Source organism: Raphanus sativus, chromosome 4, assembly GCF_000801105.2.
Source record: "Raphanus sativus cultivar WK10039 chromosome 4, ASM80110v3, whole genome shotgun sequence".
NCBI lineage: Eukaryota > Viridiplantae > Streptophyta > Magnoliopsida > Brassicales > Brassicaceae > Raphanus > Raphanus sativus.
The window spans coordinates 2391079-2406304 of NC_079514.1; the positions used below are offsets into that span (position 1 = coordinate 2391079).

A 15226-nucleotide genomic window follows, 5' to 3' on the forward strand; every position below is an offset into this window, starting at 1 on the left:
TAGTTCAAGACAAAGGCTCCTTTTAACTGCCAACAACATGTTCCAACTTTACAGATATTGTATACATGTATGAATCTCTCTGGCTCACACTCTATCCCTAAATCATACAAACATAACAAAACAAACAAACAAACATGAAAATAAATTAATGCCTACCAACCACTATGGTTCCCAACAATCTCATTACAGAGGATAACCATTGAAACATAAAGCTTCTCTGGATTTTCTCTCTCTCAGCTCATCTGCTCGCCTATGAGGTCAAGACCCACCAGAAGAAACGTGACACCTTGGAACAACAAGAAGTAGAAATGCACTCCTTGAGCTGCCAACAGACTCCTAACCGCTGCAGTGAGCAGCAGAAAGGCTAATGCGAGCTCTTTGTGGAATATCTTGTTGGTTTTCTTGACGGGTTTCTTTTGTTTCTGTTCTTCAAGCTGGTTCATCTCCAAAAGCTCACTGTCTGAAACCCCTCTAAGCAACTGGCTTTTCTGGTTCACTGTCTCTTTCTCGGTGATAGATAAAAGATCCGACTCTGATGATCTTCCAGCTTTCTTTGTGACAATCCACTCGTAAGAGCTACCTAGCTGGAACAAACCGGATACCATTGCGTTGAACTTGGTGACAGACATTGTGTTCTCGAACAAGAGGTAAGGGACGATGAAAGGGAATGATTTTGGAGAGGGAAGAAGGTTGAGGAAAGACATGAAGACAGGTATGTAGCAGATTACCCAAACAGGAAGCTCAGCTTCTGGAACAAACATTGTTAGTGGAAGGATTATGCAGAACAATGTGAAGGAGTAGAAAGGAAGTATGAGTTTCCTAAGCAGGAAGAAGAGAAGTATCAGGTTTGCCTTCTTCCATATAGCTATCTGCAAGGAAGAATGAGAAACAATCAATAAAATGATGATCCAATCTATTGAAGGAGACAAGAGTTGTCATGTACACTTACCTTAGAGGTCAAGATTGCACCAATACACAAGCGAAAAAGCTGCATAGGTCCTGAATGCCAACGGTGTTGTTGCTTCTTATATGCTTCATATGACTCAGGAACCTCACAAAGAACCTGTAAATGGTTTTCACTCCAGCTTAGTACATGAATAGGGCTTTTTTTTAAGGAATGATTGATGATAAGTAGTACCTTGACATCATTAAGATAGATGAACTTCCATCCATGGAGATGAGCACGGACTGCTATATCCATATCCTCAACAGTGGTTCTTTCAAGCCAGCCACCAGATTCCTCAAGGGCTTTGATCCTCCAAACACCAGCTGTTCCATTGAAACCAAAGAAGTTCAAGAACACACCGCTCACTTGCTGCTCAACCTCAAAGTGGAAACAAAGATTGATGTTCTGAAGACGAGTCAGCAAATTCTCGTCTTTGTTCACAAACGTCCACCTAGCTTGAACCAAACCTAGCTCCGGGTTATCCTGAACACACCAATCACATCATCACCAACAAGTAAGTAACCTCTCCACTTTGATAGATATAAATGGAAACTGATGTTAATTACCAAACCAACCTTGAAATGTGGAACTGTTAGTTTGAGGAAGTCTGGATTAGGTTGGAAGTCTGCATCGAATATAGCTACAAACTCGTATGCTTCCACGTAATCACAGCTCATAGCTGACTTGAGGTTACCAGCTTTATATCCAGTTCTAACCAAACGATGCCTGTAGATTATGTTGACTCCCTTTTGGCTCCACTTAGCAACCTCAGCTTTAATCAACTGCTGGATGCTTTCATCGTTTGAATCATCAAGAACCTGTACCAGGATTCGATCTTTTGGCCAGTCAAGTTGACACACAGCAGATATAGACTGTTCATACACCTGAAACAAAGAACAAAACCAAAGACCATTACATTTGAGAGTTACAGATACAAAAGGTCAAAGATTGGTATGAATGAGTACCTCTCTCTCATTGCACATGGGAATCTGAACAAGAACCCTTGGATAAGCACAACCAGAGCCCTCAGCATCATCATTACGAAACGGTTCCTCATCAAACCTCGGCTTAATCTTCTTATACTTGATCCAGAAACATCCCAAGCAGAGAATCAAACGGTCTACAGACTGTATAAGGAACAGAACAATACAAAACTTGGAGAGAGCTTTGATTGGAGGAGCAATATAATCAGCTCTTAACCCTAACCAACCAACATAGACAAGATGAAGCAAGCTCTGAATCTCAAGTGTGCTAGTTGGGATATAATGCCATCCTCTGAAGTAAGCAACAATCTCGAAGCCAAGAACCACCAAGGAAACAGCTAAGAAGACCTTAATGGCAGAGAAAAGCCACCTGTCTCTACCCAATCTCTCGGAGCCAAGCGGGTGAGCGAAGCTGAGGCGTTTCTTGATGGAGCCGAGGAGAGACCAGAAGAGAGCGGCGAGCCAAGTGAGACATCCAACGGCTCTGTGAGCTTTGAGAAGCAGAACCCAAGTGACTTGCTTTGCGTTCTTGCGGGCCCGGGTCTTGTCCACTGGTCTGAAGGCTGAGTCTGGTCCTTGGATTTCGACTACGGAGTAGTTTGGGTTCTCCATTTTGACAACAACTGGTGTTCCTCCTCCTCCTCCTTTCCTCGTGTCTTTCGCCCACCAATCTGAAAAATCCAACCTTGGAGCCATCTTTCGAGAAAGGAGCGAGCTTTTGAGTAGATAATGGAAGGAATAGCAATACCCAGATCCCAGAAAATGGAAATCTACAGACCCATTTTTATATATAAACCAGACAGAGAAGCATACACAGCTCAATGCTCATTTAAAGTTTGGACCTTTTTTAAGAGAATGACAGAAGAGAGAGAAATGGGTTGGTGAGAGAGAGAGGAGTGACTCAGAGAGAAGAGAGAGAGAGATTAGATACTTGGTTTTGAGAGAGAGAGAGAGAGAGAGAGAGAGAGAGAGAGAGAGAGAGAGAGAGAGAGAGGAAAGGTATATGTGAAGCTTGCAAGATCTGTCTTAAACAGTTTTTCATGTGTGTTTGATGGCTTTGAGCATGCAAATTCATCCCCTTTTATCATGCTCATGTAACTTTCAACAGCACTTGTCATGTCACTAAACCTCTCCCCTCTGAAAATAAAATTACATTTTTTGAAAAGAAGAAAAAAAACAATTAATGTTATCTCTATAGAATTTTTTTTTGAGACATTGATGGATTGTTGAAGACAAAGTTCAAATTTGTGAGAGAAAACTACTCAAGTGTGTTTTTCTCACCGCTTTGCTTATGTGCTCCCCTTTTTAGAAGTCCATTCAACTTGTATTTTATTTTAGTAACCAAGTGTCATCAAATTTAGAATTTTGACGGGAATGTTATGAAGACAGTACATTATGGTGGGTGACTATAATAATCAAGATGACTTTTAAGCTTTTTATATGTTTCTTCTAATGTGTACTATTTGATGAAAAGGGTCTTTTGTAAATACCTTAAACTATTACGAGTCCATTCACTAACCTTTGGAACAATTAGATGCAACTTAACCAACTATACTCTTTCTAAAAAAGAACTTGCTCAACTACATATCTAAGAAAGGGATTTTGAAGATGTTATTGGTGGTAAATAGTTAGGAGGGAAACATTTTAGTTGATGGTTTATTTTCTTGTATACTATTATTTGATAAAGTATACTAACCATCAAAACAGAGGTCGAGTGTTGACTAATACTAGCAAGAAAACTTTAATATATTGCCGCTAATTATGGGGGGTTTTTTGTAAGACAAAACAAAAAAATCTGTGGTATGTCTTTGACAAGAATAAAACAAGTATGATTCACCGATTCAGCAGATGGATAATCACAGTTGTTTTCAATTTGAAAAATCGGAAAGTTTCAACCAACTATTAGGCTACGCGAGTTACTTGTCGGTGGTGCTATTCACACATGTAGAACTCTAGAAGTTTTTTGGGCTAAAAGAACTCTAGAAGTTAAGGATATTCTTTTGCATTTTTCTTTTTTTTTTTCTGAAAAGGTGCTAAATTCTTTTGCATTTTTAAAGGTTTATTTTACTATACGCTACCTGACGTTTTGTATCACAAGAATTTTTAAATTATATGTTTAAGGATAATTAATTTGGATGGATTAGAAAACAAAGATTTGTTGGTAATACATGTTTATTAGACTTTGCTTGGACCATCTACAATCCATACACAATCAATAGCCATAATACATTAGTTGAAAACTTGATATGTTGATTGAAATCTCAATGAACTACAGTTTTGGTATGGATTTTAATTTGAAATCTCTCCTCATATACAGTATTACGGTATGAGTGAACAATAATCCACAAATTATTGAATGTGATTACACTATCTTTTTCTTCTCTTCATTGTGTGTTTAACATTTATTCAGATAAGACCCGGTCCATTTACATTAAACATGCATATATTAAGACGAACGGCTAAGTTTTGATGAATATTTATTAATGAGAACTTTTCAATTATGATATTCTTTGAACTATGTTATTATTTCATTACACATACAGTGCTTTACAGTTTACACTCCCTACCATATCATTATAATTTTAATTAGTGGATACAATCATTCACCATTCATTTATTCGATTATTTTTTTCATTTTATTTGATTAGATTTCTTATATTGTTGGGGCTATAAATGTGTAACGATTGTATAAGTTTTCAATACCGAAATAATTAGTCATGATCTGAATGCATTAACTATGAAAACGAAACGGTTTGAAGCAGTACTAACAAATTAATTAAAGACACAAACAGAAGTCACTGTAATGACTTATGTGCTGTCTTTTCCAGAGATTTTGTTGTTTGTTTCAATTTTTGTTTGGTTGGGGGGGGGGGAATTAAAATAATTTATTTACTTGGAAAATATGTTATATATTTCAAAACTATTATATTTTGGTTTCTATATAATGTTTCAAGTAAAATAAATCTTTTATAAATCTTTTTACCTAAAATATTAATAAAATATAAATTAAAAGAATTTAATTAAATAATAAAACTATAAAATATCTTATATTTGAAACATCAAAACATCCTACATTAAATTCTCTTGGACATCCTTTTTATATTTTTGTGCACCTCTTAAACACCCTACATTTTGTTTAGGATGGCATTGAGAGTTTGAAACTTTTGGTTATATTAGAGCAAATAGCTACTTCAGTACTTCGGCAAGATAGCTGCATGATAGACCTTGTTTCTTGAAAAAACTACTTTACACATGTTGAAAAAAAAATGAAATTGCTGATTTTCATCAATTTAAATCTTTATTTGGATCTATTTTGTTTATCTCCTGTGGAAACTTTCACACACTGTATAAAGTGTCAAAAATGTTATGTTTCTTTGTCTTGAACTCAAAGTGAAACTGTCTTTAACTACGGTACTTGAAAATATCTGTAACTCTCCTTCATTTATATGTATCAACGAGTTGTATTGAGTCTTCAACTCCGGAGTCTGTCCAAAATTTATCATCCGTCACTCCTTCTCAAAAAATTTCTACAGCCACAAGGGATGGTAGTAGAAGCGTTGAGCCTGACTTGGGTTCTATCCAGTTTGTTTCTTTAGTAAATGTGAAAGAAGAAGAAAATACATTGGATTCAGACAATAAGACAGATTTGATGAAGCACATCACACTTTCAGGAAAAAGAATTCTTCGAGAAAGACCGGCTAAACCATCCAAAAATCTAAAGAAATGCATTGACAACCCACAAATTGTAGAAGAGGAAATATTTGCAATATTTTAGCAGATATAATCACTGCAAAAAATTGTAATGATAGTATTAATTATAGTTTTTATGTTGGAGTAATTGTAAAAACATATTTATGGTAAGTGTGTCTCTAACCATTAAAATAAATAAAATTAATTTTATTCTTGCGTAATATTTCTACTTCCAATGTTATATTTTTTTCCAAAAAGTGTTTCTATTTTATATATTGTCATTGTCGTCATTGTAAGAAGTTTCATTTCCAAATTATATGGAGCCTAATCATGATATGTGTGTTCTTGTTCTTGCTAAAGTTATTTGCTTCGGCCTTTTAGTGAAAGATATAATTTTGAAGAATAACCAGAAAATTTTCATTCAGTCCCTTCTTTGTTAACTTAAAACTGTTAATTATGACTAAACAAAAATCTCAAAATAGAAGCGCAAGAGAAATAGATGTTTCATGTCATCATGTGAATTTCTAAACGTTACCATCAGAAGCCCATTGTTCATTTTCTGATTGTCCCTCCAAACTTTTCTGATCCTCTCAGGCTTTAGACTTGATTGATGTTGAAGAGTTTGCTGATTCCCATTATCTTTTCCCCTGCTTGTTCCAACATTACATTTGTCAACAAAAAAAGAGCCCGAAGCAAGAAGATAAATATAAAGACATTGTTCATGGGTTGCTTAGATCATACCTAACACATCAATTTCCAGCAGCGCAGCTTCTAGATTACGTTCCTTTATCTCGAGCTCTGACCGAAACTGTCTTACATCGGTTAAAGCATCCACAACACTCTGCTTCACCTTTGTTACCTGATCAGAGATTGAGCAGGGTTGAAGAGGTTGCTTGCCCTGCAAGGTTTTTGGACCAGCACTTGATCTCTTTGATGCCCTAGTGCGGTGAGATGATGGTCCTCCTTCTCCAGAAACTCGAGCTTTCTTTTGTACTCTAGTTTCGTTTTCTTCTTCAGCTCGTGCCACTTGAATCATCCTTGGCTGTGGAGTCTTATAGCCATCAAATGATTGCTTCTTTTATTTAAACACAATTCTTTTTAGCACATAAAGATTTTTTCCAAATTAAACAAATCAAGAACAAGGAATGAGAATGAATTGGTGTTAACCTTGGAGCTAATCTTGAGAATAGGATTATTTCCTCCTCTGATAGCCTCTAGTGTAAAGGAATCACCAACTTTCTTTATCCCATTGGCTACAAAGCAATCTCTTAAACCTCTAATATAGAATAGCTCACTTCCCTTCATGTTACCTAGATGTAACTTCCACTCCACGCCATCTTTGTTCACTATAGTTATCTTTCCCGCTTCCTTGATCCCATTAGCTCTTCCGAATGGTGCAGGTACTCGCTTTAATTAACAAAATTCAACCCATTTGAGACGATGACAAAAAGGAAAAAAAAAAGACTATGTGTTGGAACTTACAAGTCGACCTGACTTAAACATGTAAGGTTTAAGTTGTAATGCCACAGTCCTGTTCTGATTCATTGAAGCAGGGTCTGAGCAGTCCTCGGATTCAATCTCACCAACTTCAGTGTTGGGACACAACTGTAGCACAGGTTTTGTTCCGTTTTGGATAAGTTTGAATCTACAGAAAGATTCAGCTTTAATACCATTTAATTTGCAGAAACTTGTCCAACCATTACGGACAAATGATTGACCAGTTGTTTTGTTGTGTCTAAGATCCAGAGTCCAAGACTTTCCATGTTCGTTCTTTAGATCGATCTCACACTGTCTGTTGTTCAGACCATTCGACCTCGCAAATTTGCTTGGAAGATACTGCAGCATAAAGACTTGATAAATAAGTACGTACCAAAATAATACAATGAGAATAACTTTTTTTTTTTTTTTGAAACATACAATGAGAATAACTATATTGAAAAACTTCAAGTGTAAGTATTAACCATATGGTTTCGACTTAGGTTTGAAGGTGTGACGTGCGCAACAAGATAAGTGTTTTCTGATGAAGACTCTGTTTCTGTTCTTGCTCTCTTCTTCAACGATGTTTTATTTGGATACAGTTTCTCTTCCGAGGTTGCATCATCATCATCGTAAACATCATCATCAAAGATATTGTGTTCATCATCATCATCGGAACCATCATTTTCAGCTTCAGAGGTAGACGAGATGAACTGAATCTGCTGAGAGAAACTGCGTCCGAAGGGTGTAACGTGAAAGACCATGTCCCCGTCGCGCCTGAAACTCAAAACGTCGTCGTTTAATATAGAGTGGTGATCAGAGAAATGTTTCCATCCGCGGGTGAATCTCTGACCGTCCAACTCAACCTCCCATGTTCTGTCCGAAGCGTCCGAAGTAAGTTTCAGTTTTGTAGACTGAATGTTACCCTTTAAGTGATTCAAAACAAACGAATCAGGAATCACCTGCAACAACAACAACAGCAATAATCAAATTTTAGCAAAAAAAAAAACAACAACAATAAGGGAAGACAAAAACCATATGTTAAACGGTAACAACAGAGATAGAAAGAGAAGGTACTGGGTTTGACTTTTGTCCAGACAGATCTATGATGAAGATTGGTTTCTTCGTTGAGGAAGCCATAACTGGATCCACCGTTGTTGAACAATCTCTCTCTAAGGAACTCTTCTATGGAAAGTTGTTCCTTTGAATTCTTCTTCCTAGGCGTTATACTAGTGGTTTTACGTTACTACAGAATTGAAAGTTCATTTATTATTTTCTTTTTACGAAGTCGTAATTTCCGTTATTTACTGTAACAGATTATTAATTAATGACGGAGATATTTTCTTAATCATTCTTTAACAAACGCCTTGCAGTTAAATTTCGGAAACACTGAACGGCATTGCTGTTTCAAACGTAGGCCTTAAAGTAAAAGAAGTAAAACTACCATATCAATTGAAATCAAAATAATACTCCATCCATTTCAAAAAGAATTTCCAATATCTTATAATAATATGAACTAAAAATATTTAAATAATTATATTTATTGTGTGTTTTATAATTAGTTATATCATTTTAAGACATGGAGTATTTTATAGGTTAAATTAAAGTTTTTATGTATATATTTTGGATTTTCTTCTAAACCAAGTATATGTAGCCGATAAGCCAAATCATTTTACACGCCAAGACAATACAATTTTTCAATTAAAGAAAGCAATGGATGTTCTCCTTACAGATTTTATTTCAAAAACAAAATGGTGTCATCATAGTCTACTAATTATCGATATAAATCAAATCGTGTCATCATAACCTGAAAGGACATGATCCTGGTAAAGTTTTAAGGTGGATATCAGAAGTGGAGTTATGTTAGATTATTGATATAAATCAAATCGTGTCATCATAACCTGAAATGAACGATGGTAAGTGTTGAAAAAGTGTGTGTGCAGCGATGGAGTAGTCGCAGGAGAGTCTATAATTCTGGAGACACAACATAATTTGCAAATTGCAATGCACGTTTTGGGCTTCTCTAAGTTGAAATTACTAAACAAAAGACTTGTACTCATAAGGAGCAACCACCATTTAAAACCAGAGTTTTGAAGACACAAGTGGAACTAAAACGGTGGGAATAAGCCCTAAACTAATGGACTAGGAACTACTACAATCTAATTCTCCAGCACTAAATGTCTGAAACAATCTTGAAACAAAGACCTCAAATAAAACAGAGTTTACAAAAGTGAATGATCTTCAGCTCCACATTAAAACTTAGTTATTATTTGAGGATGTTGTTTTATTCCCTTTGTCTTCTCCTCTCTGTGCGCCAACATGGAACTGTTAGTAAATAGATTAGAGCTAAAAAAATAAACTATAAGAACATATATCAAATTAGTGAAATTACACATCTCACCTAAGTTTTTGATTTCCTGCAATGTATCTTCCAGTTCTTGTTCCTTTGTCTTGAGCTCTTCACGAAACCGTCTGATACTAGTTAAAGTACTTACAACGCTATGTTTCACCTTAGTCATCAATAGATCTGAGACAGAGCAAGGTTGCTTGTCCTGTAAGTTTTCTTGATTGGCATTGGTTTCCTTAGATGCCCTAGTGCGATGAGAGGGTTCTCCTTCAGCTGTTTTCTCTTTTATTTCCTGACTCCATTTAGCTCGCTTGTGAGCACTAGCCTCTGCTTCAAACGGTGGTTGCTCCATCTGAGTACAAGTCGTTTCACAACTTTTAAGCAAAACCTAAAAACGTAACTTTACACGCAAGTTTGTTTGATTTTCATACTAACCTTGGAACAGAACTTGAGCATAGGACTTGCGCCTCCTCTGATCAACTCCAAAGTTAGAGACTCCCCTGCTCTTACTTCATTCACGCGACAGAATATACTCCAGCCATTGCGACTCATAATGTACATGTACATAATAGATCCATTTGTTTTTTCAACCTTAAGCTCCATCACCCACTCAGCTCCCTTTTTATCCACAAGAATGATCTTTCCCGGCTTGATGAGTCCGTTCACTCTCGTGAAACTTGCTGGTAAATGCTGCAAAAGATTCAGAATTTAGAAACTCAAATACAGAGCCCGTTCTGAACATAAACTAGTGAATCATTAACTTATGGTCCCCAAAATTCAAAAAAAAAAATTAATGTATTCTTCCAAATTTATTTATTTATTTTAAATTATTACTAAATTATCTGTAGCCTTCAGATTAATGTGTCAAGAAAACTAGACATAGAAGAGGGAAAGTCACCTGTCTACCGGTCTCAAAGCTGCTTGATGTAGGAGTTAACTTGACAAACTTTGTGAGATTCTTCTCAACTTCCTTAGCAGATCTTTCTGAATCAGAAAATGAACGTTTCAAGAATATAAAGAGACTCAGCTAAGACGTGTGCAAGTACATTAAACCGATGATTCAATATTAATACCTATTTCAACACTCTCTTCTTCGTCTTCTTGGCGGCGACTACCAGACGGTGTGTATTGGATCTCACAGCAATCGGATCCTAAAGCAGTGACATGGAACAACATGTCTCGTTCGTGTCTGAAGACGACAAAGTCACCAACTCCAAGAACATGTGCCTCAACGAACTCCTTCCAACCATGAGTGAGTCTTTGGCCTTCCATCTTCACTTTCCATGTTTCCTCCAATGCATCAGATCTCAACGTTACTGTCTTGCCCTCGTGTTTTCCTTCAATGTGTTCGGAGAAGAACTTCACAGGAATATTCTGCAGTAGACAAAACAGATGCATAAGACTATCTATAGAGACTGAAGAAAGACAATAGACTGAGAGATTCATACCAGGTGGCTCTTGGAACCGAGAAGAAACGGCTGGAAGAAGTGTGGGGTTGGCGGAGGGAAGAGTGACGCCTTCACCATTTCAGATCACTTAAACAAACCCAAAAGTTTTCAAGGAAAGTTACAAAGATACAAAGAAAGTTCATTATTGTTGCCTCTTCATACTCTTCTTTCTCACAATAAATGAACTGAGAAGACTTAAATTTCTTACACAATTTCCTAAACTAAAGATAAATATTAATTGTAAGCTGTATATTCAAATCATTACAAATGATAATGCCTATAGCTGGATTCAGTTTAGAGCATTATCAACACCGGTTCTTGTATGTTTCATGTATTCTAATGGTTCATACCGGGAAGTTAGTTAAGGGTTTGGTTCGGTTTATGTATTCTAATGGGCCGGCCCATTTAGTTTATTTATTTTTAAATTAGAGTATTTTCATAACGGGAACCAATTTTAAAGCTTGGTAATGTGTATCATAGTGGACAAGGATCATCATGATCATAGGAAATGTCTCTGTTTATTACTTCAACATGTAATGAAATTATATCCTTTTTCAAAAAAAAAAAAAAACAAGTAATGAAATTGCAGGAAATGTAAATGAGAATGTGCTAACTTTGGCTGCCATTGTTTGCTTCTTCATGGTAATTCATGGAGCATTGACATTTCTTCGTCACTTGATTTATATATGACTTTCTGTCTGGCTGAAGGAACTTCTCCCACAATCCTTTCAGGTTCCGTTGGTCCGGGTTCTCCTTCAAGAACTGAAACACGCATTTCCCCAGTGCAGTTGCACACACTATGGCTGCAGTGAGAAACAATACCCAAAAACTATCGATGCCAAGTTTCCTGAAGGACTCAGATGGATTCGGGTCGGGGCTGGTGAGTGGATCCGGACAACTTTCATCTATTTTCTTGAACCATGCGCTCTCCAGCTGGTCTGCCTTGTTCGACTCTTCCACTTTTAGAATGGCCCTTGAGACATCAGCTACTAGAGGGGATCCAATGGGAAAGACCTGCACAATAAAACTTATGTGTCTTAGCACTGAGTTTAAAGAATGCTCTCTGCTATACAGAGAGAGTGTTTTACTTACGAAGCCTAATCCATCGACCTTGAATGGTGTTTGAACCATTTTATACTTGTTACAATGCTGTCCGAGAAAGAGTCTAACATACGGCAGTTCCATGAAAACTGCGGAAACACCTCCCTTTGCTGGTTCTGTGTCCAGCAGCTCCTCGCAGTGTTCTGGAGAGCCGTAGGTCACGAGATTAGCATCTGAGAAACCTGATTCTCTGAGTCTTTTCAGAATAAAGGAGCTACGTTGATTCCCCACACGTTCTCCCTTTGCCAGCAAGCTGTTTATGTTGGTCACAGTTGGATGAAGCTGCTGCGATGTGAGAAGCGATGCCAAACTAGCCGTGTAACTCTGCGTCAGCAAAAGTACTAAGAAGTACCAAATTATAACCACGAGCCTCGCCCAGAAGCTAAGCACTCTTTCTCCTGTACATGCAAACAAGATGATGTTTGTAAAAAAATAACGTGCATTGGTGTGAAGGAGCTGAGTAAGACAAGACATTACTCGGCGCAAAGACCATAATGGAGAAAGAAAACCAGAGCACAGTGCTGATTTGGTATTTTCCAGGCCCATCAAACTCTGGATTTACCCTGTGTTCAAGAACCCATACGACGATGGCGATTATGAAAAAGGACGAAAGAGTGAGGAGGCATAGTCCCCATGTCAAAGGCATCAAGAATATGGTACTGCTTCTTTTGACATTGTCTTTAACCGGAACCACCAAACCCACACCTGATGGTGTGTACGGCAATGAAAACTCTACGTACTTTGACCTGTTTGCTGATATTGTTGTGTCTCCTACCACAACATCGAATATCTGTTCCAGACACAAAGAACAAAGTTAACTGGGGTTTTAGCTTCGGTTAAGAGGTTTTTCTTAGATTTTAACTAAAAAAAAATTAAAAACCGTCTCTTAATTAAGAGATATAAAAGCCGGATCTTAGTCCAAAAATGTAAAAAAAAAAAAAATCAAATCATGAGTTAATAACCCCAAATAAGAGATCGGGGTTAATCATGTTCTTATTAGACATGACATAATACAAGAGGGAAGGGTTTACCCCGAGGTACACTTGGTAGACCAAAGTCTCGTAATCCATATCTTGTACAGGAATGAAGTCATAGGAAACATCATAGGGCATCGCTTGAATAACAGCCTCAAAGTAGTCGATACAGAATCCACTGAATACTGTTGAATTGGTGATGGGATCCTTTGTACCCTTCACTAACTGCGGGAAATGGTTATTAGTTGGGACTCCGATCTTCAGCCTTTTCCCATTTGTTGGTATCTCCCACCCTTTGGGTACAAACGTGGTGTCTCCAGGCCATATGATTGGTCTGAGTCGATCTTTCCACGTAGTGAAAGTGGTAGCTTGTCTTTGGTGGTCTACGTTCTTCAACAGACCATGTTCTTTCATCCAGTATCCTATGGTCCTTCCTCCACGCCCATCCACGTTAACAATCTCAAACACCGACGGCTGAAGTTCTCGGTTGATAAACCGGAAGTCACCAGCGAGCCCTTTGAACCGAACTCCAGAGAGTGTCTGGAGAAGTTTCGGACCGTATTGAGATACACCTAGACCTTGAAGGCCAGACATGTTGTTCCTCACGGCATCATGATCTGTCTTCTTGACAAAAGTCAAATCTGATGTACCAGCTTCTTCGATGGCCATTGCGAGTGCAGTGGTGGCATCATAAGCCCACAGTCCATACACGCTGAGGGAAGAAAGTGGGAAGCTATTCTCCTTCCATTTAGATTTAAATGCTTCAAGCTCTTCAGATCTCGGTACGTACGTCTTTACACCCAACACCCCTTGCATCGTATCAAGTTCCGTCTCCCTCATGAGGCCGAGACCATCGGTGATGGCGTTGGTGAGGATCCAGACATATCCTTGCTTCATCAGACCAATCTCCTTGGCTTTGGCGAAAAGTCTCGAGGCGAGTAGATCTTCGGTGTGGACAACAAACACTCTAGTGGGTCGTGTCATCATCCGGAGAAGTTCAACGGAGATCTCATCGCCCGTGGCGTTGGGAGAGATCACGATCCTGTAAGGTATACGGACGTTGATCTCTTGTAACGCATCGGTGAGATGGGGCATTATACCTTCCCCGAAGGTGTTGTCAACGTAAACAGGTACAACCTCTCTCCATCCAAAGAGTTTGATGATGGCTTTTATGGCGTGCACTTCAGATGAATCGTCGTAGGTAGCTCGGAAGAAGTATTGACTACGGATGGAAGATAGGAAGGGACTTGTTGCGGAGTATGATACAATCGGTACCTGTGATTTTTGTCCTATCTCAATCATGAACTGCGCCTGCATGGAAGTCGATGGTCCTATGATGGCTATGACTTCCTGGTTTGTTATCAGATCAAGAGCTGCGACAAAAAGGAAAATGAATGATTAGGAAGAGACCAGTATGAATGTAGACAAGAATCGTTGTTACCTGCTGCTGCTGCTGCAGTAACAACATCGTTTTGGGAGTCAACAATGGTGGTTACAAGCCTTGTCCGTGTTTGTGGATGGGACGAGTAGAAATCAGAAAGAGACATGTTGATACAGAACAAGGTCCTGTTGGAATATGACGTTCCTACATCGTCCACGATTCCCACTTTAACTTCTGTTGGTGTATTTTGTCCCTCTCCCACTTGCATCAATAAGAGGATGTCAAGGAAGAGTAGTTTGAGAACGAGGTCGTGTTCTCTCTTCATAATTTTTTTTTTGGTCAGAACTTGCAAAGAAAGAAAGAAACTTGGTGGTCTATATTGGTTTGAGAATTCGGGATGTGGAAAAAGTCATGACATGGTATATATTATATTGTTGAATGTATCGAACTCCAACATGAGTTACCCTAATCAACGGGAACTTGTTTACTTAGTATTCTTATTTAGTAAACGATTAATGGTCAACTGTTGTCAAGGAAGAGACTTCGTTCTATGCAATATGCATATTTAAACAATAAGCAACAAGTTGACTCTCACTTAATCACAGTTTACTCTTTTTCGCACATTCTCCGTCGGCAGAATCCAAGAGAAGAAACAAGAAGTCTTGCTTCATTTATCACATGCATAACTCACATGAATGTCTCAGACAGCCTGGAGAACATATGTTTTTGGCATTTCTGGTATAGAAACGATGATGAGGATGGTTTCTCTCCAAACTAATGATATTTTAATTGTTGTTATATTTGCTTTTTTTTGCAAGCCTTTGTTTTTTTTTCTGGAGTTGTGACTTTGTTTTATTTCCCCCAAACCAACTCCAACATA

The 15226-nt window shown here is 37.9% G+C and overlaps 4 protein-coding genes across 5 annotated transcripts; all 4 read right to left on the minus strand.

The window, feature by feature from the left end:
• Nucleotides 1-2914, minus strand: LOC108832109 (probable xyloglucan glycosyltransferase 5). Its single transcript, XM_018605602.2, has 5 exons — nucleotides 1912-2914; nucleotides 1522-1830; nucleotides 1139-1429; nucleotides 950-1063; nucleotides 1-869 (listed from the first exon to the last, which is right to left on the minus strand). Exons 1-5 carry the CDS (start codon nucleotides 2623-2625, stop codon nucleotides 234-236), a joined length of 2064 nt encoding a protein of 687 aa, XP_018461104.1. The 5' UTR covers nucleotides 2626-2914; the 3' UTR covers nucleotides 1-233.
• Nucleotides 2915-6216: 3302 nt separating this feature from the next.
• Nucleotides 6217-8495, minus strand: LOC108832111 (putative B3 domain-containing protein REM4). Its single transcript, XM_018605604.2, has 7 exons — nucleotides 8484-8495; nucleotides 8173-8280; nucleotides 7581-8057; nucleotides 7102-7455; nucleotides 6787-7026; nucleotides 6361-6694; nucleotides 6217-6266 (listed from the first exon to the last, which is right to left on the minus strand). The coding sequence occupies exons 1-7, from the start codon at nucleotides 8493-8495 to the stop codon at nucleotides 6217-6219; spliced, it is 1575 nt and encodes a 524-aa protein (XP_018461106.1).
• Nucleotides 8496-9200: 705 nt separating this feature from the next.
• On the minus strand, nucleotides 9201-11164 carry LOC108832113 (B3 domain-containing protein REM8-like). 2 transcript variants are annotated; one of them, XM_018605606.2, is made up of 6 exons: nucleotides 10891-11164; nucleotides 10516-10816; nucleotides 10341-10426; nucleotides 9878-10132; nucleotides 9497-9794; nucleotides 9201-9402 (listed from the first exon to the last, which is right to left on the minus strand). In XM_018605606.2, exons 1-6 carry the CDS (start codon nucleotides 10966-10968, stop codon nucleotides 9380-9382), a joined length of 1041 nt encoding a protein of 346 aa, XP_018461108.1. In that variant the 5' UTR covers nucleotides 10969-11164; the 3' UTR covers nucleotides 9201-9379. The 2 variants fall into 2 exon arrangements, with proteins under 2 accessions (XP_018461108.1, XP_056865474.1); XM_057009494.1 differs by having other exon boundaries at nucleotides 9201-9420.
• A 335-nt stretch (nucleotides 11165-11499) lies between these two features.
• On the minus strand, nucleotides 11500-14671 carry LOC108832110 (glutamate receptor 2.1-like). The gene is made up of 5 exons (XM_018605603.1): nucleotides 14407-14671; nucleotides 13023-14338; nucleotides 12469-12781; nucleotides 11983-12389; nucleotides 11500-11904 (listed from the first exon to the last, which is right to left on the minus strand). The coding sequence occupies exons 1-5, from the start codon at nucleotides 14669-14671 to the stop codon at nucleotides 11500-11502; spliced, it is 2706 nt and encodes a 901-aa protein (XP_018461105.1).
• Nucleotides 14672-15226: the final 555 nt, after the last annotated feature.